At 39.3% G+C, this 27924-nt stretch overlaps 1 protein-coding gene across 4 annotated transcripts in view; it reads right to left on the bottom strand.

Moving 5' to 3' along the window:
• Positions 1–27924, bottom strand: part of ELMO1 (engulfment and cell motility 1) — a 563801-nt gene that overhangs the window by 356651 nt on the left and 179226 nt on the right. For all 4 annotated transcript variants that reach the window (XM_043873513.1, XM_043873512.1, XM_043873514.1 and 1 more), the window contains 2 exons: positions 16073–16108; positions 4962–5061 (listed from right to left, as the gene is read on the bottom strand). In XM_043873513.1, the coding sequence (XP_043729448.1) occupies positions 4962–5061; positions 16073–16108 (136 nt within the window). The remainder of the gene's footprint in view (positions 1–4961; positions 5062–16072; positions 16109–27924) is intronic.

Raw genomic sequence — 27924 nt, 5'->3', positions numbered from 1 at the left:
AAGAAGGAGGAGGAGCTAACAATAATTATATCTATTACTTCCACATGCTTCCACTCATTTAAAAGCGCTACCTAGAACTTTGGGAAGGTTATACACACAATGCTGTATTTAAAATGGATAACCAACAAAAACCTACTGTACAGCTCATGGAATTGCTTAATGTTATGTGCCAGCCTGGATGGGAGGGGTGTTTGGGGAAGAATGGAAACATGTATATGCATGGCAGAGTCCCTTCACTCTATACCTGAAACTATCACAACATTGTTAATTGGCTATACCCAATACAAAATGTTTTCAGTGTTAAAAAAATAAAATTAGAAGAAAAAGAAATAAATAAAAGTGCTACGTAGATAAAACATAGGAATATTTGGGTGACTTTTAAGAAGTTAAGGGGCATCACAGTGTATGAATCAATGACACAACTTTTTTAAATCACAGAAACACTTTGAGTTACTTAGAATGAGACCTTAAAATTATCCTCTGTTATCAAAACTGAAAAGATACATGGAGAACACGGAGCCCCTCTCCCATATTTTAAGTTATTCAGGCAGTGGTCCATAAATCTCTCAAGCTTTTAAGAGGCAAAAATTACTGGGTCTCTAAACTGAGATTGGCTGGATGTTTATCTAGGCACTGAAAATACTGCAGAGTGAACTGGGCCCTCCTGCAGAGCTAAGGTTTCGAGAGCATTTGTATAAAACTTTCCTTCCAAGAAAAGGCACTGATGTTATACTTGGCTAGGGTAAAACCAACTCGTTAACACAGAAAGTTCTAGGCTGTTTTTCTTTTATTTCATTTCTTTCTTCCCCATGCCTTCTGACCCTCTCTCTAAGTCACCAAGTCTTTAAAAAGCAGCAACATTAAAGATTGGCCTCAAAGGATTCCAAGTTTCAAAGTGTTTATGAAATGATATTACTTATTACAGAAAAACTTTGTAAACTAGACTCTAGATCCACACATGACAAAATAGATAGCAGAGAAGGATATGAGGGCTGGCAGGGAAAAAATATTTCTCCAAAGTCGTATGAATTTGGCATTAATAGGAAGCCAAGTCTGGACCACGGAGATAAGCATCTTTTGTCAGCACATTTCCTAGCTGATTTTTGTCTAGATAAAGCTCCATTTAAAAGACAGTTCCCTGTATACAATTCCTGGGTTGTCAAAGTGCTGAATTTGATCCAGCTAATGAATAAAAAGATAACCTTACAAAAACTTTCAATTATAAAGTCATTTTCTGATGACCACTTTTTAAAATTCACATAAGGAGTTGAGCTCCAAGTAGCAATGCAAAGGAAACAGAATGGCTAGGAATGAGGGTGGAATCCATTATGAACATGTTGTCTTCTGAAAAACACTGTGTTTAATTTAAACTGTCAAGACTGCTAGTCTTTGCTTCCTTGGATCTAATATGATTTTTGGTTAATTTCAGTGAGTGAAAACCATTTTCATAAGCAGTTAGAAAATTAGATTATTGTCATTCTCTCTAACCACATCTCCCATTTAAAGAAAGATACCTTTGTAATTCCTTTCCATTCATAGCTGAGGTTTTACTTGAAATATATTTAAATATGGTGGCACTGTACTCTTTTTTTTCTTCAAGTTTTAGAGCTCAGAAAAATACCTCCAAAGTAAATTTCATTTATTCATTTTCACAGAAATGTGAAATGGTCTGACTCTATGCCACGCTCTGAGGAGACAGGCCAGAAGAAAGCCGTGGTTCCATCCTGGTGTTCTTGAACTCACGGTCTTGGGAGAGCCCATCAAAAGAACAAAAAATTCACAGGAGAGTGATAAGTGATGGAACAGGGGCATGTACAAGATTCAAGGAGAATGAAGAGCAGAAAAAATCAGTTAACTCTGCCCCGGTGAGGTCAGGGAAGGCTGAACAAGAGGCAATGGTGTTTCAACAAGTCTGTCCTTCTGTCCTTCACAGTCTCTTCTTTCCAACATTTAAAGTGCAGGTCCATGCTGATGATGGAGGGAGCCCTGAAATGAGGGACCGATGACACCCCACTCTCCAGAACCTCACTCTACCTCCCCAAGGCACTGTGTCCTCCCTTCCTGACCAGGAACACACCACTTACTGCAAAGGATTGCTACAGGAATCAAGAGATAATGTTGCTGAAAGCACAACCTAACTTCAAGGAATTCACATTCAGAACAGCATTGTTTTTATAGCAAAAGAGGCTCTAATATCAGAAAAGGCAAAGCAATTTGAAAGTAGAAAAGAAAAGCCCACCATAAACTCAGACTGAATTTTAAAATTTTAAGTATGAAAAAAATCTGCAAAACCCAGTATCTTCAGATTTAAAGTTGCCTCCCTAGAACTTTTTTTTAAATTGGAAATATAGTTGAGTTCCAGTGTTGGATTAGTTTTACTACAGCAAAGTCACTCAGTTTTATATGTACATGCATTTACATGCATGTGTGGGTGCTCAATCTCTCAATCAAGAATGGACTATAGACCTCCAGACTTCTCTGTCCATGGGTTTCTCCAGGCAAGAATACTGGAGTAGATTGTCATTTCCTCCTCAGGGACTCTTCCTGATACAGGGATTGAACTCTTATCTCCTGCACTGGCAGGAGAATTCTTTACCACTGCCCCACCTGGGAGGTCCATGTATATATATACATACATATTTTTTCTTTTTCAGATACCTTTCCATTACAGGTTACTAGAAGATATTGAATATAGTTCCTTGCACTATATAGTAAATTCCTATTGTTTACCTATTTTATATATGGTAGTGTGTATCTGTTAATCCCATACTCCTACGTTATCCCTCTCCTCTTTCCCCTTTGGTAACCATAAACTTGTTTTCCATCTCTATAAGACTGTTTCTGTTTTGTAAATACATTCATTTGTGTTACTTTTTAGATTCTACATATAAGTAACATCATATAGTATTTGTCTTTGTCTGACTTACTTCACTTGGTATAATAATCTCTAGGTTCACCCATGTTGCTGCAAATGGCAATATTTCACTCTTTTATGGCTAAGTAATACTCCATTTCTCTAGAACTTTTATCTTGGAAATACAAAATACAGTAATTTTTTCTCTGCATTTAAAACCTAATGCTTATATTCATTACCTGCCACCACCAAAGGAGAATACTTCCTAACACATCCGTATTGCCTTGGCTTTCTCTTCTACACTCATTTCTCTCTCTCTCTTTTTCTTTTTTCCTAAGCAATTCATGCCACTGACAAATACAGGCAAAAAGAGGCTTCATCCTTCTTTGTGTGTTTTCTTAGGTTCTTACTACACATTTTTTCTTGGCTTTATGCCCTTATGTAAGAAAAAAGGATTCAGAGGTACATCAAGAAGACCTTGGGTTCCCAATCAGTTCTTGCCTGAAATAAATAGACAACATCATTCAGGTATTTGATCTGTGAGACTTCTATTCCAAACATCCTCATTCAACAGACTAAGGGCTCTCCTATGCTCTTCAGTTCAAGACAGTAACTCCCTCCAGGTACTGATTAACTTCAAAAGGAAAAGATAAAAGATGTAACTTCAGAGTGGGGAGACCCAGTTGTATCTGCTGGGTCTCAACCACATAATCAAGGTCACCATTTATAAGAGATATAAACATCACATATTCCAATGAGATCCTCTAAAAAGGGCACAACATTACTTCTCTGACATTCTTACCAAAAATGCATAACCTAGATTTAAGGGAATTATCAAACAAACCCAAATTGAGGGACATTCTATAAAATAACTGACCAGTATTCTTCAAAACTGTCAGTCATGAAAGACAAGGAAAAACAGGAATGATCATATTGGAAGACACTAAGGAGACATGTTAACTAAATGCAGTTTTGAGTCCTTAACCAGAGAAAAACTGGTGAAATCAATTAATGGTGATAGTATTATAGCACTGCTAATTTCCTAGTTTTGATGATACTATTATTATGCAAAATGCTATCATTAAGGAAGTTGGTTGAAGGTCATTTGGAACATTTTGTACTTTTTTTTTTTCAAATTTTCTATAAGTTTACCATGATTTCAAAATAAAAGCTCTCAAAAACTCAAGTGACTCCTCTTGGATTTTGGTTTTATTTTCTAGCTTTCACAAAGACTCTCTGAAATTCTTTATTTTAGACCATTCTTCCCAGGAATCTAGATCTTAAAGATAAATATATGAATTCCAAATATCTCTTCATTCCCAGTAACAGCAGAAAGAAAGGTGCCAATACATTTATAAACCATTTCACAAAGAGAGGAAAAATAAGTTAACAAATAATGACAATTCTCAATTTAATACTACCCTTAACAGTTAAAAAGTCAAGGCTATTCAGTTTTGGTTAGAAGACTGGAAAGAGAATTGTAAATTTGCAGATGTGTTTTTACTACTATTCAACTGCCAGGAATGGTGGGGGGCTCTTCCACTCTCTCTCCTCACACCAGGTCCACCTTTGCCTGCCCCCTTGTTGGCTTCCTCCTAAGGACAGTAGGAACCAACTGAACTAGTTGATCCCAGAGACACTTAACTCCACGAAGATTACGAGTGAGCAGGCTTAGTCTGCCTAAGAGGCATGGACCCAAGCACCCCTTTTTCTCTTACATTCCTGCTTCAGACCCAGTCATGTAGCAATCAATATATTTTGCCTTTTTCCCTTCTCCTGAACATCTAGTTGAGGAGAGAAGGTTCAGGAAAGATACTAGGAACTCTAGTTAGGTCTTAAAAACAATGGCGTCCAGAAGAGGGGTTTTAACATGTCACCTTCAACTAGGGGTTCTCCTGTACAACCCTTATGATCCCACTGGGGAGAAAATGTCATTTTTATATAGAATTTAGGCCCTCAGACCACCATATATATAATACTATCAAAAATCACACTCACCCTTTAACACAAAGAACTAAAGGAAACAACTTTGCAATAAGCTCAAAGCATAGAAAAATATCTGTAAAAAAAGAAATGGTTTGAGCTTGAAAAGCACAATCCGAATTACCTTCTTAATGAATGCCACCGAAAACGTATCCCAGGACACTATCCCATGGTCCATCAGCTCCACAAAGGCCGTCAGGGTGAAGGACAGCATGTCTCCAAAGCTGGAAAACACAAGGAGGCGTGAGGGTGATGGGCCCAAGAGTTCAGCACAAGGAGAGATGGAAGTGAGAACGCTTTAGAAAGATGAATACAGGCAGAACTGTACAAGGTCACTGGGATAAGCCGCTGGGCCACAGACAACGTCCTTACACACGTGGGTCAGTAGGAGGGAGGCAGGTAGCTTCACAGTGAGGAGCCAGGGCCTCTGGGGGACAGACCTGGATTCACAGTCTCACTCAGGTGAGCTGTGTTGCCCCTGAGTGGGTCCCTAAGATTCTCTAAGCCATCGTCTTCTCCACTGAAAAACTGGATAGTGAAATCTGTTTCATCACAGGGCTGCTGGTAGAGCACTGAATGAAGGGCAGTGTATAAGCATTCAGAAAATGATAGCTTAAACAAGCTCCTCAGCAAACAAATATTAGGAAGAGGGCAACACGCTTCTCTTATTATCTCGGGTATCCAACAGGGAAGGTTATAAATAATTCTATTAAAAGTATCAGCACTTTGCAAAAGATTCATGTGGCCCATATATACCTAGGTGTGTGTGTATGTGTGTGTGTGTGTTTGGTCAGTGCATTTACACACATACATACACTCATAGATACAAACATATATGTAAATAAGCATATTAAATTCTATGTTACACGGTCCAGCATTTTAACTTTAGTTAATAGGCTTTATAGAATACCTTTCTAGAATATTATAGATAATAATGATTGCTGCCCATTGACTTGCTGTTATTCAGAAGCTGTAAGAAGTGTCTCATGAATAAGTTAGAAATTTAAACAGATCAGGCAAACTCAAGTAAAAGAACTGCCTTCTATAATAGCTCCATCCACACCCCTTCAGTTCAGTTCAGTTCATTCGCTCAGTCGTGTCCGACTCTTTGCGACCCCATTAACCACAGCATGCCAGGACACCTGTCCATCACCAACTCCTGGAGTTCACCCAAACCCATGTTCATCGAGTCGGTGATGCCATCCAACCATCTCATCCTCTGTTGTCCCCTTCTCCTGCCTTCAATCTTTCCCAGCATCAGGGTCTTTTCAAATGAGTCAGCTCTTCGCATGAGGTGGCCAAAATATTGGAGTTTCAGCTTCAAAATCAGTCCTATCAATGAACACCCAGGACTGATCTCCTTTAGGATGGACTGGTTGGATCTCCGTGCAGTCCAAGGGACTCTCAAGAGCCTTCTCCAACACCACAGTTCAAAAGCATCAATTCTTCGGTGCTCAGCTTTCTTTATAGTCCAGCTCTCACATCCACACCCCTTACCAGACAACAACCTGGTTTCTAGGGCTTTCAAAACAACTTTGAGAATCTTCTATAGAAACTCACCTCTACTGTAAATTATCATCATGATAGTATTAACTTAAAACTCTCAAGATAAGTTTTGTCTCTTCAGGTACAATAAATTATGCCCATCAGAATCTCCATACTGTATACAACCACACTGATTCATATGCTTGATTTTTTAAAAATAAATTTAGTAGTTCAGATTTTTAATCTGTAGACTCCTATATATCATGATTGCTACTTTACAGAGTTTCATAAAGTATTTAGATGGAGTCTTCCCATTCATTTTCAATTAACAGAATAGAAAACTGGTTCCTATTTCTTTTAAAACACCTTTGCAGTTCCCCTTCTTCCCAGCTGTTCTCAGCCTGGCCTCCATGGAGGACCTTGGAAATCTTGCATCATCTCAGAAGCTGTGATGCTGAAAATAAATCTACAAAAGAGGAGGTGACTGTCAGGAAGGGACTGTGATCCAAAGGTACCAGACACCAGAGGGGATGAGACGCGCTAGATGGAAATGGTTAAGTGGGTAGTTTCTGGAGTCAGACAGCAGAGGTGGACAGCTGTAAGTAGACAAGTCACTGACACATTCTGTGCCCAGAGTTTCCTCATTTTTTAAAAAAGAGGATGACAGTGATGCTGCTAGTGGTGGTGATGCTTTACTCAGAGGATTCCTGGGGAAATGAAAGGAGTTATCACACTTACAGCCCTCTGAACAGTGTATAACACACGGAAGGCAGCATATGAATATTAGTTATTATCATTATGCAAAGAGGGATTCTAAAAAGGTACACGAAGCTCATGATTTTCAAATGTCTGTCTTCATTGTGACAAGAATTTTCTGTCCTTGGAGCCAGAAAAAAAAAATGCCAGGAAAGCCAAACCTTTCAAGTTAGATTAAAAAAGCAGCATATATTTTTAAAAGACTTCTCTGAGTCACAGACAAGCAATCCCCATCTTACAGGTTCCCCCTAGGTGGCATCAGAGAATCATGCCCCAAAAAGAAATTCCAAACCAGAAAACTCAAGCTTACTTTAAGAAAACAAAAAAAGTAGATAGGTAGAAAATGGATTAAAAGGACGAGTAAGAAAGGTTATAGAAAAATTCCAGAATGACTCTTCCTACAATGAGTTATAAGAAAATCTAAACACTAGCTTGCAACAAAAAAAAGGAAATTTCTTCAGGAAAATAAGAGAGCCAGGAAATAAAATCAATTAGTAAGATTTATTAACAGATTATTAGACATTAGTATCACTGTGAAATATTACATAATTATGTATAGAATTTTCAGTGAACAATATTATGTAATTTATTACTTAGTTGTATAATTATGGTAAACAATATTAACTAACTTCCCTTGTGGCTCAGACGGTAAAGTATCTGCCTGCAATTCAATGCCTGGGTCAGGAAGAGCCTCTGGAGAAGGACATGGCAACTCACTCCAGTATTCTTGCCCCAAGAATCCCTATGGAGAGAGGAGCCTGGCAGGCTACAGTCCAAGGGTTCACAAAGAGTCGGACGTGACTGAGCAACTTACACACACACACAAACAATATTAACAATATTTTTTACTCAGAAAAAAGGAAAAAAACAACCACTAAGTGATAATGAACCTGGAGTCGAGAATGGCAATGCACTCCAGTATTCTTGCCTGGAAAATTCCATAGACAGTGGAGCCTGGCAGGTTACAGTTCATGGGTTTGCAAAGAGTCGGACACGACTGAGCACACACATACACACACAACTGATAATGAATGATTTGCATTTCTTTACACCTGGCATGCTGAAAGACCTCAATTTGTAAAAGATATACATGACATTGGAGGATGGCATTCATAGCTTCCATGCAGTGTAAAAACATTGCCTTGGTGTCGTCACTAAGAGAAAAGCAATGGAAACAGAAAAAGGAGTAACACATGGCTAGAAACAAACTCTTCTTTACATTCCCTATATCTTGGACTAAAGACAATATCAGTCTTCATTAACTGGTTTTAAAGCACAAGATAAATTGTACTTATGCTCTCTAATTATCTGAAGGCAACATAACTCTTTTCCTTGCTCAATGGACTCATAATCCAAATGGCCTCAGTGACATCTTGAGATACTCCCTCTTCCCTAAACGCCCCAGAACTCTGCCTACAGACTCCTCAGACAGGCTCCCAGGACCTGGGGCAAAAGATGCAGAAAAAGAGAAACAGCGTTGTTTGCTTTCCAAATCTCCAAGCTGCTTTGGGGAACTAGCATTTCAATCTCGCTGGTTGGAACTGGAGCACTATTTCTGAGACTGCAGCTAGGGTGGTCTGTGTTTGGCAATCACCGGTTAGTGTCAATGGTTGATAGTGAGGGAAGTTTCTTTACATCACACACCAAGGTGTCCAGGGGAAGGATCACTCTCTTGGTCCAAAAAAGTTTCATATAAATGTTATATCATGTGCGCTCAGTCACTCAGTAGTGTCCTACTCTTTGTGACTTGCCAGGCTTCTCTGTCTGTGGGATTAGCCAGGCAAGAATACTGGAGTGGGTTGCTATTTCCTTAATTTATACTTATATAAATATTATCTAATAACACTTTCTATACTTGTGAAAGTGAAAGTGTTAGTCACTCAGTCGTGTCTGACTCTTTGCAACCCCATGGACTATAGCCTGATAGGCTTCTCTGTCCATGAAATTTTCCAGGCAAGAATATTGGAGTGGGATGCTGTTCCCTTCTCCAGGGGATCTTCCTGACCCAGGGATCGAACCCATGTCTCTTGCATCTCCTGCACTGGCAGGAGGATTCTTTACTATCTGACCACATATATAATTATAAGGGGGCTTTCCCAGTGGCTCTGCTGTAAAAAATCCACTTATAATGCAGGAGACGCAGGAGATGTGGATTCGATCCCTGAGTCAGGATGATCTCCTGGAGGAGGAATTGGCAACCCACTCCAGTATTCTTGCCTTGAAAATTCCATGGACAGAGGAGCCTGGTGGGTTAATGTCTATAGGGTTGCAAAGAATTGGACACAACCAAACGACTGAGCACACACACATGTAATTATAAACTCTATGGATTAATGTTATTAGACATACATATGCTATATAATCATATGTATGTTATGTATCTTATATAATATATAAAGTATGTTATTAGATATATTTATATATGATACAATATACTGTATATATAACATATATCTTATATACTGTGTAAATATAATATATATCTAATGACATATTTTATCTATTATAGGATATATATACATATGTATGATTATATAGAATATGTATATAATACATTGCATTATATATACTATATATATGACATATATAATTCATTATAACTGGTTGCTGGATGGCATACTACCTTTCCATGGGAGACATTTTTCAAAATTCAACTTTAAATCCTCAGTTGCAAGGAAAGGATGGCAGTGCTAAAATGTTATTACCTTCCAAATCAAGGGACTCACTCACCTCATCTCAACTGAGGCAGCTACAAAAGCTCTTATTGAACCCTGAAACAGATGTTTATTTCCACTGCTAGAGGAGTGATTCAGGTTCCAAAGAGGAAAGGCAAGAGCCAAGATCCTGTCTCTGAAATCAGTGCTGGGTGCAGAAGATCAAGGTTAAAAGGATTACAGATATAAAGCAACCACATGGCACATGCGGGGAGCATTTTTATTTGTTTGGTTTATTTGTTTTTTTTTTTTTTTTAATTTTTATTTTTTTTTTATTCTTTGAATCAGCCATGGATTTACATGTATTCCCAATCCCGATCCCCACTCCCACCTCCCTCTCCACCCGATTCCTCTGGGTCTTCCCAGTGCACCAGGCCGGAGCACTTGTCTCATGCATCCCACCTGGGCTGGTGATCTGTTTCACCATAGATAGTATACATGCTGTTCTTTTGAAATATCCCACCCTCACCTTCTCCCACAGAGTTCAAAAGTCTGTTCTGTATTTCTGTGTCCCTTTTTCTGTTTTGCATATAGGGTTATCGTTATCACCTTTCTAAATTCCATATATATGTGTTAGTATGCTGTAATGTTCTTTATCTTTCTGGCTTACTTCACTCTGTATAATGGGCTCCAGCTTCATCCATCTCATTAGGACTGGTTCAAATGAATTCTTTTTAATGGCTGAGTAATATTCCATGGTATATATGTACCACAGCTTCCTTATCCATTCATCTGCTGATGGGCATCTAGGTTGCTTCCATGTCCTGGCTATTATAAACAGTGCTGCGATGAACATTGGGGTGCACGTGTCTCTTTCAGATCTGGTTTCCTCAGTGTGTATGCCCAGAAGTGGGATTGCTGGGTCATATGGCAGTTCTATTTCCAGTTTTTTAAGAAATCTCCACATTGTTTTCCATAGCGGCTGTACTAGTTTGCATTCCCACCAACAGTGTAAGAGGGTTGCCTTTTCTCCACACCCTCTCCAGCATTTATTGCTTGTAGACTTTTGGATAGCAGCCATCCTGACTGGTGTGTAATGGTACCTCATTGTGGTTTTGATTTGCATTTCTCTAATTATGAGTGATGTTGAGCATCTTTTCATGTGTTTGTTAGCCATCTGTATGTCTTCTTTGGAGAAATGTCTGTTTAGTTCTTTGGCCCATTTTTTGATTGGGTCATTTATTTTTCTGGAATTGAGCTTCAGGAGTTGCTTGTATATTTTTGAGATTAATCCTTTGTCTGTTTCTTCATTTGCTATTATTTTCTCCCAATCTGAGGGCTGTCTTTTCACCTTACTTATAGTTTCCTTTGTAGTGCAAAAGCTTTTAAGTTTCATTAGGTCCCATTTGTTTATTTTTGCTTTTATTTCCAATATTCTGGGAGGTGGGTCATAGAGGATCAATGCAATCCCTATCAAGCTACCAATGGTATTTTTCACAGAACTAGAACAAATAATTTCACAATTTGTATGGAAATACAAAAAACCTCGAATAGCCAAAGTAATCTTGAGAAAGAAGAATGGAACTGGAGGAATCAACCTGCCTGACTTCAGACTCTACTACAAAGCCACAGTCATCAAGACAGTATGGTACTGGCACAAAGACAGAAATATAGATCAATGGAACAGAATAGAAAGCCCAGAGATAAATCCACGAACCTATGGACACCTTATCTTTGACAAAGGAGGCAAGGATATACAATGGAAAAAAGACAACCTCTTTAACAAGTGGTGCTGGGAAAACTGGTCAACCACTTGTAAAAGAATGAAACTAGAACACTTTCTAACACCATACACAAAAATAAACTCAAAATGGATTAAAGATCTAAATGTAAGACCAGAAACTATAAAACTCCTAGAGGAGAACATAGGCAAAACACTCTCCGATATTTGTTTTTTTATAAAGTGCTAAGCTAAAGATTTTGCAGTACTGGCTGCCACAGATTAAGCTGACTACAAACTTTACATGCTGGTCGAGCGCCATGTCACAGCCAACACACCATGTGTGCTGGAATGATTCAAATAAATGTTTCTCATCAATTCAGTAGAGACCATCTTCTTTCCAAGAAAATTCAGCCAATCTCAAAGCATTTAAATTTTATGCTGTTAGTTTTATCAAATAGTGCTTCCAAATGTTTTCATTGGGTGCCATGCCCAAGAGAGAAGCAGAGAAAAGATGAAAATAAAGACCACTTTAAAACTTATTAATAAATCATACTGAATATATTCCTAATTGCCAAAGTTAATGATGTAACTTTGTTCTACCCTGCCTGTTGAGTTTTTCCGAGTATTTTATTTTTGTGGTAAAACTTATAGACACAGAAATGTATGGATTTCTAAATTGCCCCATTGGACATTCCCTTTAGAATCATAGCATGATATATCAACACACATTCTTTCAGCTCCTTTGTTGCATATTTAACTGTGGATCAATGTTAGACTCTTTATTCTATTCTGTGGATCTGTCTATCCTTTTATATCAATATCACAGTATGTTAATTACTGACTTTGTAGGAAGTCTTTAAGAAGGTTAATGAAATCTTCCAACTTTATTGATTTTTATGGGTCTTTCAAGATTGTTTTGGCTCTTCTAGGTCCAATGCATTTCCTTTAAGTTTTTAGGATTGGCTTGTAGTTTCTTTTCAAAAAACTGTATTGCTCTAAACCTAATTTGGGGAGAATTGTTATCTTAACAATACTGTGTCTTCCAATCCATAAAATGCTGTATTCTCTACTTATTTAGGTCTTCATTAATTTCTTCCAGCAATATTTTTATTTTTCAGACAACAGGTATTGATGTCTCCTCTTAAAATTAATTCCTAAGAATTTTATCATTTCTGACATCTGTAAATGGAAATTATAAAATTTCATGTTTCAGTTGTTTGCTATTAAAGTATAAAAATATATCCCTTTTACATACTAATGTTATATTCTGAAGCTTTGATAAATTCAGTTATGAGATCAAGCCATTTATTTGTAGATATCTTAGGATTTTCTATGGATAAAGTTGTTTTACTTCTTTTTTTTTAATATAAGTATCTTTAAAAATTTATTTATTATTGGTTGTGCTCCGTCTTCATTGCGCGCAGCTTTCTCTAGTTGCGGCAAGTGGGGCTACTCTCTAGTTGTGGTGTGCAGGCTTCTCATCGCAGTGGTTTCTCTTGCTGCAGAGTGCAGGCTCTGGGGCGCGTAGCTCTCAGTAGGTTAAGCTCCTGGGCTCTAGAGCTCAGGCCCAATAGTTGTGGCATGCAGGATTACTTGCTCCTTGGCAGGTGGGATCTTCCCAGATCAGAGGTGGAACCCGTGTCTCCTGCATTGGCAGGCTGATTCTTTACCGTTACCATTAAACTGTCAGGGAAGCCCCTACTTCTTCCTTTCTGACCATTGTCTTTTATTTCTATGTTGACTTATTGCTAAGGCTAACAACTATAGTACAATGTTGACTAGAAGTGCAAAAAGTGAATATATATTCGCCTTATTCCCAATTTTTAGTGGGAGGAGTAGGGATTCATCTTCCAACATTAAGTATACTGCTTTTTTTTTTTTTTGTAGATAATCTTTATTAGGTGGAGGAAGTTCCCTCTATTCCCAGATTGCTGAGAATACTTATGAATGAGTGTTGGATGCTAAGAAATGCTTTTTCTGTATCTGTTATCTATTTTCTGTATCTATAAAGGTGGTTTTTCTGTTTAAGTTTTCTCCTTTATTTTTCTAAATCATGGTGACTGATTTTCAGATGCTAAACTTCTTCTGAGATAAATCTTTATTGCCACAAATCTTCTTTATACCTTGCTTGCTTATATTTGTTCATATGTTTCTGGGGAGTTTTGCATCTCTGTTCATTAGGTGGCCTATAATTTTTATTTCCTAAATTAGTTTTGTCAGATTTTGTTATCAGAGTGATACTGGCCTCACAGGCCTCATACAATGATTGGGAACTTTTCCCCACCATCTCTCTTTTCTGAAACCACATGTGTAGATTCAGTACTTCTTCTGCATGTGCATAATAAAACTCACCAGTGTAACCAATTTTCATTGTGTAACCCCTCTAACAGTCTGTATTTATACTGAGCTTCCTATTGGGTTGGCTGGGACTGTCAGATCTATACCTGCTTCCTCTTTTCTTCTTCCTTTCACAGGCATCGGCTCTCCCTCACTATCTGAGAGGTTTTATATCCAACCTCACTTTGTGCCACAAAGTACCACCCATCCTCCAGCAAACCTCTTCCTCTCCTTACTCCAGCTCAGCATTAGCTGCTCAGGGGACTAAACTGACACATCAAAACTGACCCACAAGGAAACAAAAAATCTGAATACCCCTTGGGGTTCACATACACACATGTGCATTCACACTTCAGTGACCAGTGATATATTTGGGCAGAATTCATATTTGTTTATGGGGCTTTCATATCCTCTGAGCCTCCTTTCTTTCATGGATTTTCCTTAATTATTTAGTTGCTCTGCCAGCCCCAAATTATGTCACATGGACAAAGGAGGCATGCACCACCACTAACATTAAGATTGAGGGTTTTTATCGCTCCATGATACCTGGATGGGGCTTCCCAGGTGGTGCTGGTGGTAAGAAAAAAAAAAAAAAAAAAAAACCTCAGAAAAAAAAAACAACTCAGGAAGCATAAGGCATGCGGGTTCAATCTCTGGTTCAGGAAGATGCCCTGGAGGAGCGCATGGGAACCCACTCCAGTATTCTTGCCTGGAGAATCACCACGGACAGAGGAGCCTAGCAGGCTACAGTCCTTAGCAGGCACAGAGTTGGGCACGACTGAAGTGACTTAGCACACTTGCAGCACAAACACTACCTGGATGAGCAGGGATCCTCAGGCAAAAAGCTGTGAACACACAAATCTCATCTAGAGCCAATTTGTTCTCTCAAAGACTGACTGACTTCTTTCTGTCTGTTTCAGTTGCTATTTAGTGCCTTAAATACTTGTTTTCAGATGTTTTTGTTTGCAATATTATGTCTAGAGTTCAGAATTGTTATCTATGGTCCTTAGTCTGATTAGGCTACTTTGCCATTACCAGAACCAGGATCCTGAGCATTGATTTTGTCCATCATAAATAAAAATCATGATTCACACTTGCAATGCCCCTATATACCAAAAGATTAAAACTGCTGACAGATAAATTTTAAGAAGTTATTTTGGCTGGAGTCCAAAATTTTACATTAACAAATTGTATTAGGTTATGAGAGAAGAAATAACCAGTTTGAATCCCAATACCACCTCACTTTAACTTCTGCATCAAGGAAATAATCCTAATTTTACACATCTTGTGTTGTGGATAAAAGTGTGAATTAGAAGTAACAAGGGTAAACATTTAAACATTGAGACAGTGCCCAGGGCAGAGTAAATTTTCAACAAGAGATGGATTCTATTGTCATTACCATTAAGTGTTTCTACTATATTAAAATATAAATCAAAATTAGATTTAAGAAGCTTTATCCTAAAAATTCAATGTTTCTATCTTATTAGAATTTAATAACTGAAGAGTTCCTGCAACTAATACTTTTTCTAGTGGGACGGGTAGGGGAACATGAATGCTTGGACACCACTATTACACTGCTCAGGATTTTCTCTGGAGGCTTAAAAATAAGGTGCACGTTTTCAGATGCTGTTCAATCTTCCTTCTCAAGCTTAAACTGTATGCTTAACAACTGGGCAAAATGGAAATTCGTTCAGCCTATTACAGAGAGTTTATAAGATCCTATTTGGACTCCTCTTGTTTCATGAATAATAAAGGCACTGAGGAGGGAATACTCTAAGAAAGAGGTTTTGAGATCTCCAGACACAATTATCATGCAATTCACAAATATATATATGACTGAAGATTTTCTCAGACTGAAAGTAAATAATTTTCCTTCTATACTTCAATCTTCAATATTTTAATGTGGATCTTTTTCTTACCAAATCATTGAAGAAAATCAAAGATTTTTGACTTTGAATATTACATAGGCCACAAAAAAGAAAGGTTTTGTTTAAAGTAATACATAAAATTATGCCTAGCCTTGCTCCAAGAGAAGGGTAGCAATCCTGATGTGATCATTCTGTGGTTACAAACATAAAACACTCTCTACCACAAAGCAAAAAGAAAAGGGAAATAATTTTTTAAAGAACCTGTTTATAAGAACATCAAAAAGAGAGCAAAAAAAAAATCACTCAAAATATCTAGACACATAGTTACACAATCAGTCAGAGGACAGAGTTGAATTATTCAGAGAAGAAGGAAGTGTTACATCATCTATATCAACAGATCAGAGATTCTTACCAAGGCTTCATGATCTTCTGCAATTTCTGGTATCGTCTGTAAAATTCAAAAACAACCATGTAAGGAGCATGCATGACAGCAATGAATTTTACACAAATTACATATCATGAAGAAAGCCCAGAGTGAGCTATATGACAGGTTTACCAGCCATTAAGGGCAGTTAATTCATTTCAAAACATTTCTTCAAGTAATAAATTGATGTTTATTAATGACACAAAACAATCAAAAATAGGGATTAAACTACTATAACCAACCTAATGCATTTACTTTTGAATAAAGGCAACAAAGGGGGCTTCCCAGGTGGCTCAGTGGTAAAGAATCCACCTGCAATGCAGGAGCCACTGAAGACGACGGGGTTTGATCCCAGGGTCAGGAAGATCCTCTGAAGGAGGAAATGGCAACCCACTCCAGTATCTTGCCTGAAAAATTTCATTGGCAGAGGAGCCTAGCGGGCTATAACCTATGGGGTCGCAAAGAGTGAGACACAACTTAGTGACTGAGCACGCACACAAAGGCAACAAAAACTCCCTTTGGCTCAGAATGAGTATATATTCAACCAAGGGGGACATCACTAGAAATAAGGGGGAGCATATTTTCAATGAAAAAGTAGAGCACCACAGCCTTAATCCAGTTGTTCTTAAGTATATGCTCAACAGGACAGAAATAGTTGAATTATCTTTCTTTGGTAAAATGCCCACTAATTCTACTTCCTCTTTTCTTAGAGAGAAAAAAAAATGCTTCTTCTGAAGGAAGATATTATGAGGCAGTGCAGTAGTCTTGAATGACAGCTGGAACTCAAGGATTGTAGCTTGCCAAAAAAGTACACAATTGACAAAACTTGTCTGCAAAAAAGGACACTTATGCTTCTTAAAAAACTAAAGATTAGGTCAAAAAAATTAGGTAATAAGTGATTCTATCCTTATCAAACCACTTCCCATTCCTCAAGCCTGACAAATCTCTCTGGCATGAAGTGTATTCTTCCCTCAGTTTGGGGAATATCCTTCCCTTCGTTGTCAGACTAGCTAAACCCTATCCCACATTCATTCCAGGCTCCCTGACCTCTGCGAAGCCTCCCTGACCTCTGATTTCCCTTCTTTGACTGGACTGAGTGTGGCACCCACCTCTGCAGTGCTAAGAACACACCAGGCATTTGACTTAGGACATCTCACAGTCCTCCCAGCACCATGAAGGCAAAGGCTGACTCTGTAACTCAACTACTAACTATACCATCAGACACCTGCAGAGTAGGTATTCAATTCAGAAGAAGTTAAGTTTCACATTTCAACCACATAAATGTAAATGTAACCACTTCAGAAACCCAAATGACCACGAGGTGATCAGATCTAGTATTTGATAAAACTGGGGAGTTAAAAATGTATGTAATCTTCCTCTTCCTCCCCTCTTCCTCCTCTTTTACTTAGCTTTATCAATAAATAATATATATAATTAATTAAATTATATATATTATATATATATATATTCAGTGTATATATATACACACTGAATAAATGCACTACCTAAGAGTTGAGGATTTTGTTCTCTTTGAAGGGCTTGGACTTAAGCCCATAGTACAGCCTCTCAGATTGCTTCTGAGGGACTGCTCCAAGGCCTTAAGGGAGGAATCAGAATACAAAGGAATTTTTGCAACAAAAACCAGGTAGTCAGAACATTAAGATTACTGTTAAATAAAGACAAATCAGACTTCCTAAGCGAGTGATTTAGTGTTTTTCTAAGTACTAGAAGATGTAAGAGTCTGGGTTCATTGAAATCATTCCTTTGATATGCACCTTAACTATCTAGTGAAGGAAATGGCAACCCATCCCAGTATTCTTGCTTGGGAAATCCCATGGACAAAGGAGCCTGGTGGGCTACATAGTTCATGGGTCACAAAGAGTTGGACATGACTGGGCGATTTCCACTTCACTTAGCTATCTAGGGCCAGTATCCTGCTTTTTTCCACCAGGAATCCCCACTGGGTGGGGTGCAGCTGCAGTGGTTTATGGTTTGATGGCTCTAATGTCTTTTTTCAGCTGAGATCGCTGGAGGACATGTTTCATCCAGATCTATATTAGCTTCCTTTTCTTCTCTTTCAAATTGCCATGGGCAGAGTAAAAGAAGTAGGTGGCCATGGAGAGGCAAGTCTGAGCAGGGTTTGGGCCCTTTCGCAAGAGCCAAACACTACTCTCGACTAAAAGGAACTGGGGCTCCTTGGAAAAATGACTCTGGCCAGGACTGGGGCAAGAAAAGCCCAGAACATTTGTTGAGCCAAAAAGTATAGAAGTGCTCAAAGAATATGGGAAACAAGGTAGGATACAGAAGACAGCTTGAAGAAGTTTCCAAAGCCATATTGGGGACAACTGAGCATCACAATAAATAATAACGGTTATGAGTTATAGCCCAGGGAATAAAACAAGAACAAATGGGCCTACACTGCTTTAAAGGTAGTGTGCTGGTACTGTTGAAGAACTAAATCTCTAGGGAAAAATATATAAATCTGATTTGTACCACTTTCCACTTCCCATGGGTAACTACTCAAGATTTTCTCTTAATTATTTACAAAAGGGGTAAAAAGCATTACTGGGAGATACGTGGAAGGCAGTATCTTAACAAGTGATCAAAGTGAACATCAATAATAAGACAGAGATATCATGTGCCATTAATAGGATGCAAAGAAACAAACACAAGCATTTGTGATATTCTAGCCAAACACATACATTTTCTAAAACAAGAAAACATTGGATAAACCTATAGAAAAAGAGAATTTATGTTTCAAAGGGAAATTAGTGTCCACAGTTTTGTCTAGAGGTGATTTAACAGACTTTTTCCCTGCAGGTGAAAAACCAGTTTTGTCTCCATTTGCAATTCATTTCAATATTCCTCTGTTTCATGCAGATTTGTGTCCTTTGAAGCTTCCTTTGAACCAGTGAAAACATCTGCCCAGTTCCCTCATAACAAATGAATAACATACATTCTTGTAACATATGTTCAATTTTATATCTGTATGAAAGCCATGCTTTTATCTTTCCCTGATAATTACCTTTTAATTAACTACTTTTTAATAAACCTCAATTGGAGAATATTCTAAAGATGGCTGACCTATGATCTTGAAAGTGCCAAAGCCATGAGAGAAAAGGAAAGATTAAGGAATAGCTCCAGACTACAAGAGATTATACTAGGGAACCAGTGATTGAAACTTACATGAGTTGTCTGGCAACAGGAGGGCCCAATAAGGAAGAAGGTGCTGCCACCAAAAACTAACCAGGAGAATTCAGGAGGGGTCCAAAGAGGGTGGAGAAGCCAGTCCATATGTCCTACCAACCTCCCGAAATCCTTGCTGGAATCCATCTTGGCTGAGAGATTGCACGCACCATCAGGAAGGATGCTGAGTCAGACCAAATATGGGCACAAGCAAAATGATTGCCCGGAGGCAACCCAGAAACTACACATAACCATAAAACCTGAGATTGTGACCCACGAGGCAGAGCAGTTATTCTGGGTTCCTGTACCACCTTGCTGCTCTCTGTCCAGGCACCCCTTCCCAATAAAGTGTTCTTTCTTTTCCTTTGTCAGTACTGTCTCCTAGAACAATTCATTTTTGAGTATTCGACAAGAACCTACTGTCCAGACCTGGAAAAGGTCCCCCTTCCTGCAACAATTAGGAGAAGATAGGATAACTGGGTGCAAGGGGCTCTCTGGGGTTAGATCTTTGTAAAGGACACAATCAGGACAACTGGTGAAACTTGAGCTTGCAACTTTTCCATTAAGTTTGGAACTGTTAAACTAATTGAGCAAGCCACCCTTTAGAGGAGGCGGCTCTAATACTCTGGCTGCCTATATAATCAGTCCAAAACCTGAAACCTACAAATGCCTCCAGGTTAGGAAATGGAAACCTAAGGACAAGCAACCAGACTTGACTAACAGTCTAACAAGGCCCTTGCTTTATTTCCACTTCTCTGGAAGAGACTCTTCCTCCCCCACCAGCTCCTGTGGATAGAGTGTTCCTAACCACTTCCAGTTTGGCACCGACCAATTCTAACTGATTTCTGTTCAAATATACTCTAAAAATGTTTTCCTATGGGTCAGTTAATCTTTTTTTTTTATTTTTATTTATTTATTTATTGCTTCAAAATTAATGCTTGTCAGAGGTGTGTGTGTGAAATATATAAAGCAATCAATGCAATTTTTCAAAATAACCTTCTGGCCTCAGGCCTGTGCATCCTTAGGTATATATAAGCGTGTGTGTGTGTGTGTTCTAACTCTGGCCTCAGGCCTGTGCATCCTTAGGTATATATAAGCGTGTGTGTGTGTGTGTTCTAACTCTGGCCTCAGGCCTGTGCACCCTTAGGTATATATAAGTGTGTGTGTGTGTGTGTGTGTGTGTGTGTGTGTGTGTGTTCTAACCCCTGTAACAGACTCTGGCTTTAGAAAGTTCTTGACCAGAGTACAAAGAGAGAAATTCAGTGTTCCTCACTTCTCTACTTCCTCACCTTGGCTTCAGAGAAACATAAGCAGAAGAGGAATTTTTTGTTGTGATGTCTGTTTTCTTATCTGAAGTTCTCTCTCCTTCTCCTTCTCCCTCTCTCTCTTTCTCTGTCTCCATGTATATCCACTTTAAAAGAAACATAAACCGGAGAACAAATGATTCTCCAAAGACGATGCTTCAGAGTGATCAGAAGCCCCTCACCTTAGCCCAAGCTGTGGCATCCTTTCCCCAGCAGAAGACAACCTCTCCTTTAAACAGGCTGTATGATGCCTTCTTATTTCTATTATGAGTGATGGACAAAGACACAGAGACAAAGCAAAAAGGGATGGTGAGGCGGAGTTTCAGCATGAGGAATTTTCTGCCACACAACCCCCAACAAAGCCCAAGAAGGTCGGCCCCCTTGGCGTTTGTGATGCAAATTCCTGGCAGGGCCCCAGAAGGGCTGCTCCCGTTGAAACTCCCGAGTTCTGCGTCCTGCAGCTCCAAGAAGGCAGACTGAGGGAGCTGGAAGACTCAGCCAGCTTCTCAGCTGGGGCCCACGGACCACACAGAGCTGCTTCTTTCTGGTTCGGCCTGGGGAGCCGCTGGCTCCTCCTCGTGGCCTCTGTCCGAGGTGAAGTACAGGACACGCATGGTCTGACCTGCGCTTGGCGGCTGGCAGAGATTCCCTGATCAATCTGGCCTGGCCTGGACCTTCCACAACAACCGCGGTTTATAAGAAACACTGAATTCTCAGAAGCGAGAGCCTGAGTTAGAGCCAATAATCCGTGTCCATGAAGCTTAACACAGTCACTTTCAAAAAAGAAATTTATCTTTTGTGTGAAGACAAAAAAGGTCACACATAGTCCCAAACTGTCATATGCATGATTGTGTCCTCTGCCTCCCCACCCAACAACACACACATTCTGTGTCTAACCCAGTGTCAGGAATATCTGGCATTCTAAGAATACATACTTTGCTAAATGAATAAAACCTAGAAACCCACTCTCAAGTGCGGGTGCCAGGCAACATCAAGACCAAGACATCCTTTTGCGTGCTTCATTTAGATCATAACTGAATTTCTGCACCTGACACAAATCACAACTCTGACTCCACCAGCAGAAAGTGATCTGAATCATCAAAGTTTCGTATGAAACTGTTTGTGTATTAACAATGACAATTTATATAAACAACACACATAGCTATACACACACCCGAACATCCTCATCTGTGTCATCTATATGACAGAATGGGGAGGAGACTGACAATTTATACAACAAATGTGGATTGTTTTTAAGACAATTATTTAAGGATTTTGCTATGCTGTGTGCTTAGTCGCTCAGTCGTATCCGACTCTTTGTGACCCCATGGACTGTTGCCCCCCAGACTTCTCTGTCCATGGGATTCTCCAGGGAAGAATACTGGAGTGGGTCGCCATGCTCTCTTCTAGGGGATCTTCCCGACCCAGGGATTGAACCCAGATTTCCTACACTGCAGGTGAATTCTTTACCATCTGAGTCACCAGGGAAGTCCACTTAAGGGAAAGAGTCCCACAGTTATTTTAGAGATATATAAGGGCTTTACATATCTCTAAAATAAGTATGGGACTCTTTCCACTGTTGCTAGTATAGCCAAATTTTGGAGAAATGACATCAACTATGCAAATAAAAAGTACTTGTAAATTCCCCAGATTAGTGAAAACTCCTCAAATACCTCACTGCTATTTTTCTTAGGAAAGCCAGAATCCCTAAGGAAACACCAGCCCAACATTGCCCAAGGTGTTAAGAATGGACATACTCCGACAAGAAGGGTAAAGTACAAATTAGGACATGTCAGCAAGCTATGGGGCTGTTCTTACTTTAAAACAGCTTGAATATGTGCATATCCACTCAATTAGTAATTTTATTTCAATAAAATAATTAATCACAAAGATTCTGCTGAAAGAAAAGCTGATGAGAGAATGTTCACAATCATAATAAAACCTGAAAACAGTAAATATCCAACAGTAGGGGAACGGTTAATTCCACTCTGCATATCCTTCAAATTATCATATTACACTGCTTACCAACTGTACTTCAACAGAGCTTTAAAAATGAATTAATAGGCAGACAACAACCTAGAGGGGAGGGATGGGGGGATGGGAAGAACGCTCGAGAGAGGGGATATATGTGTATACATATAGCTGATTCACTTTGTTGTACTGTATAAACTAACATAATGTTGTAAAGCAATTATTCTCCAATAAAAAATAGGCGGATAACAAAAATTATGAAGGGAATAATATTTAATGACATGGCACTATTGTTAAGTATAAAAAGCAGATTAGAGAGACCATTAATATTATAATTCTACTTTTGTAAAACCTGTGTATGTGTGTGTAAGCCTGTGTATGTGTGTGTGTATCTCTAAGAATGTACAAAAACAATATACACCCAGATGTTAAAAATATTTGCCTCTGGTAAGGCAGAAGACAAATGCTTCTTATTTGTTTCTTTCTGCTTACTTACATTTATTTTTAAATAAAAAATAAATGAGTTTTTGGTAAATATATGAATTTAACTTTTCTCACTCTTAACTTTTCTGCCCAGGGTGGTGCTACTGCTTTACTCATACTCCAAGGGCGTAATTTTCCTGTCATGTTGCCAAGTGGGAAACTAGAAGGATCCTGCCCTTTCATTCTTGGAAATGTTCCTCTGTTCTTCTGATTGTGGAACAGCAACAGGGCACAGAGTAAACCGTCCAGTTGTGTGTGTGCACAGCAGCATAGACAAAGAACATGGGCTTTAATTAAAACCCCAAGAAAAGTAGTGTTATTCACTACAATGGATTTAAAGTTGCAGGTACAATTGTTTTTTCTTTCAAATAAAACATATCATTTCTGAAAATCTTTTAATATCTATCCTTAAAAAAAAAAACACAGAAAACAAAAATAATTGCCCATTCCTTAATGGATAACATTTCCTGACTCAGGCTGGGGAAACAAGTTTCCCAAAAAATGTATATGCTTCCACATCTGTCTTTCAGGCTGAAACGAGGAATGGAATTTCAAAATTATACAAAAGTGGAAAAATGAAATTCAAGTTTGAGACACTGTGTTCTGCCAAGGTGTCACTGCCTCTTGCTCCTTTGTTGTTCATTTTCTCCCTGTAGTCTCTCCTGGTACCAGCTGGAGAGACGTTAAAAAGCTCAGCCTTGGGTAATGGCAAGCAGGCAAGCAATCTTTGAATCTCATTATAGCTTAAAGTAAGAAGAAAAATTCCAGCTACATTTCTTCAGTGTTTCCTAAAAATTTCCACAGGTCCTGCTCAGGAAACCGCTGCCTTTCCCACCTGGAAGTCTGCCCAGGAGTCATAAGTAAATGCCTTCCAAATTGCAGGATCTATTTAATTTGTGCAGTTTCTATTCCAAAGGTTTCCTATTAATTAAAGTCTTGTTTAAGTTTAATTGAGAAGCTGAGTTTCCCTATAAAAAAACAGGTCCTTCTCTTTTTCTTTTCATCTGAGTAAAAGGTCTGAAAATAACCATTCATCAAATGAGCAGCTTCCTAGTATGAGTGGCAGGACCTTCCAGAAGGAAGGCGGGAAGGTTGTACAGCCCCGGTGCCCTCTTTACTCCATCCCTATAAGTAGTGTGACTTTGAACTTATATGCAAACTGGTGATGAGGGCACACACCAAGGTCATTCAGAGAGATATCATCCCTTCCCAGTAACACAGTGTGATGGGAAAGTATAAGAGACAATGCAAACCAGAACACACTCAAGATCCGGTCTTGGGTTCTGTTCATCTGTCTGAAATCAAGTTGCACGTAACAAACTGGGATGGCTTACAGATTAAAAATAATTAAAATATGAATGAGTATGATACACTTTGGGGAAAAAAAAGAATTCAATTACTGCGGTTCACATAGAGTAAATTCAGTATTGACACGTGAAACCTAGTGATAAAATTCAGACCTGCTGTCCCCAATGTTCAGTCTGTAGGCCACTCCGTAAGCCAAGATAAATTACAGAGTAAGGCAATAGCACAGATGAAAAGCAGTAAGGTTGACAAGGTCATACATAGTATCCATTTTTACTCCTTCTCCTCTCAACCACAAGAGGTAGTGTCTCCTTGATGAGTGTCATGGGCTGAACTGTATCCCCTTAAATTCATATATTGAATTCCTGTTCCCCAATACATCAGAATGGGGCAGTATTTGGAGATAAAGCCTCTAAAGAGGTGATTAAGTTAAAATGAGGCCTTTACGGTCCTAATCCAGTCTGACTGGTGTCCTTGTAAGAGGAAGCAAACTGGACAAAGAAACACCTAGGATGCTTTTGCTTAGAGGAAAGACTTTGTAAGGACATAGGAAGAAGGTGTGCATGCTAAGGCACTTCAGTCACGTCCGACTCTGCGACCCTATGGACCGTAGCCCTCTGGGCTCCTCTGTCTATAGGATACTCTAGGCAAGAATACGGGAATGGGTTGCCGTGCCCTCCTCTGGGGGATCTGCCCCGGACCCAGGGATCAACCCATGTCTCTTAAGTCTCCTGCATTGGTAGGTGGGTTCTTTACCACTAACGCCACGTGGGAAGCCCTACAGGAAGAAGGTGACCATTAGTAAATCAAAGAGAGAGCTGCAGAAGAAACCACGCCTGCCAACCCCTTGAGCTTGGACTTTCAGCCACCAGTACTGTGGGAATAGAAATTTCTGTTATTTAAGCCATCTGCTCTGTGGTATTTTGTTACAGAAGCCCTAGCAAATGAATATAACGAGAAACTAAAAAATTAAAGCTCCTAGCATGCATTCTCCCTCATTGTCAATTATATAACTGCCAACCTCCAGAGGTTCTGGAGCTCAGCTCCAGCCCTCTGTTTAGGGTACATATCCCATGCACTCTGGTTTTCAGTGTATGGACCATTGTAATTGTAATTATGATTGCAGTTCTGATGAACCTGGAAGTATTAACACAATGTCATTTTGAATAGGCCAGAGCTTAAGCCCCTGGATACTTAGGTATCTGTGGCAGAAGCACCTAATATTAATATTAGCAGGTTCCACTGAAACTGGTTCTAGTATCATTGTTTTTGATATGCCAATGGCTGGGATTTAGATAAATCAATAAATGCGGGAACACGCTTATGTTTTTGTTTAACATGTTACAAATGTAATGGAGGCAGAAGCTCCCAGGGCTCACTATCCCACCAGAAGCAATGATGGGTGTGAGGCAGGGCCTACCATCTATGGCAAGCCCATGAAGTCAGCCACAGTCACCAGTGAACGTGTTTGTAATCACAACTCGCAATCCACTGTCCACTAGGAACAAGGAGGGAGGAACCTGATACACTCCTCACTGGATTCTGGCCTGGAGCTTCCAACAGGCAGCATCCTCTTTCTCCTTTTCCTTGGGTGAGCCTCATGGGTGGCTAAACTTATTCAACTTCCCTGCAAGTTGCTGCTTCAAGCACCAACTCCAATTTATAGTAACCACTTTGGATTTTGATAACACCCAGAATTTGAGACTCCCTGTCCTACTCCAAGTCCAAGTTTACCAAAAATTTAATAAGCCAAGTTTTAGTCATCATTAAAAAAAAATAGATAAGGAGATGGTTGGATGCATCACTGACTCAATGGACATGGGTTTGAGCAAGCTCTGGGAGACTTGAAGGACAGGGAAGGATAGGGAAGCCTGGCATGCTGCAGTCCATGAGGTCACAAAGAGTCAGACACGAATGAGCAGCCGAACAGCAACAACAAGAAAATAGATAACACTGTCTACAACTGACCCTTTCCAGATCACTCAATCCTGCTTCCCAGTCCTCTTGGATTAAACTTCTCCACCCCATTATTCACTCCTAGATGTTTTCTCTACTTGTCTGTGAAGTAAGACCCCCCAACTCCAAACTGTGGAGAACATTCTAACATAGGAGATATTTCTATTGTTATAAAACATGCTCTTTGAAATAGAAAAAAATAGTCTTTTATTAGCCAATAGCAGAGGCTAAACAATGCCAAGTGTAGGAGGAGACAGAAGGAAGAAAGGAAGGAAGGAAGGGAGTGGGCTGAGACAGGTTTCTACCATATACAGTCATCAGGTCATTCTTTAAATCACCACATACTGAAGAGAGATTTAAATGACCCAGGTTTAAACCCCAGTTCTCAGTGATATTTATTCTTTTCCTAACAAATACCTACCCCAGCTCTGCACACTATTCATTCGGCATATTACTATCTAGTTGGCTGGCTCAGCATCCCCACAAGGTCTGACTGGCATGCTCTACTAGTCTTTACCAGTAGCACCTGACCATGTAGAAATAAGCAGTTTCCTGTGGACACTAAGCTGTCATTCTGTGGTCAAGGGAATGATCTGTCTGCACATCTAAAAGCTAGGTCCATCTAGCAGCTCCTTAGATGCCACAATCACACCACAGAATCAAACCTTTCCCTAAGAAGATGAACTCCCCAATCAGAAATGCCCATTCCTTGCTCAGGATAGAACTCAAACTCCTTAAAGCCCATTCACTAACACCCTCCTGTAAGGTTCCATGAGATGTAACTGGTCCAACCTCTAGACTCCCAGCCCTCAGGAGGAATTGCACCTCAACTGAATTCTGCCTCTAAACAGTTTTGGATGGCAAGATTCACATCTTGTAAAATTTTCCTGACTTCTAATTTTTTGTACATGGTGGGTACCTAATAAATGCTTATTGTGCATACATGCTAAGTCGCTTCAGCTGTGTCCGACTGTTTGCCTCCTATGGACTGTAACCCACCAGGCTCCTCTGTACAGGGGATTCTCTAGGCAAGAATACTGAAGAGGGTTGCCGTGCCCTCCTCCAGGGGATCTTCTCGACCCAGGGATCAAACCCATGTCTCTTTACATCTCTTGCATTGGCAGACGGGTTCTTTACTGTTAGCACCACCTGAGAAGCCCAATGTTTATTGTACTTAATGGTAAATAACTAAATACATGTATTTCATTAGTCAAATGTTAATGTAAAAAAAAAAAAATTACTTTAGGGATGCTATTTAGACCTGATTTAAGACTCTGAAATCTAAGGAGGTATTCTAACTTTCTTTAAAAATGGAGTCAGGGGAAGAAAATTCTTTTTGCAGATAAGCTAAGGATGTGAGGGATTTATATCTTAAAGAACTACAATTTGTGTTGGAAAGGCCCTTAGAGATAATGACCTAATATTTCTCCTTCTAAATCTGAAATTTCAGACTGTGTTAGATACTGACTAGTTGGTGGGTGGAGAACATAGCGATCCTTAAATTACAAAACCACACCCCACACACTATCTCAAATGCCATTTTTTTTCCTGAGCCTAGACAATTTCTGGTATTTAAAACTAGAAATTCTAAGAACAAGGAAAGTATACCCAGAATGAAGTCTAGATAAAAGGTGC

Source organism: Cervus elaphus, chromosome 18 (genome assembly GCF_910594005.1).
Source record: "Cervus elaphus chromosome 18, mCerEla1.1, whole genome shotgun sequence".
Lineage (NCBI taxonomy): Eukaryota > Metazoa > Chordata > Mammalia > Artiodactyla > Cervidae > Cervus > Cervus elaphus.
This window is presented reverse-complemented; position numbering and strand designations above follow the sequence as displayed.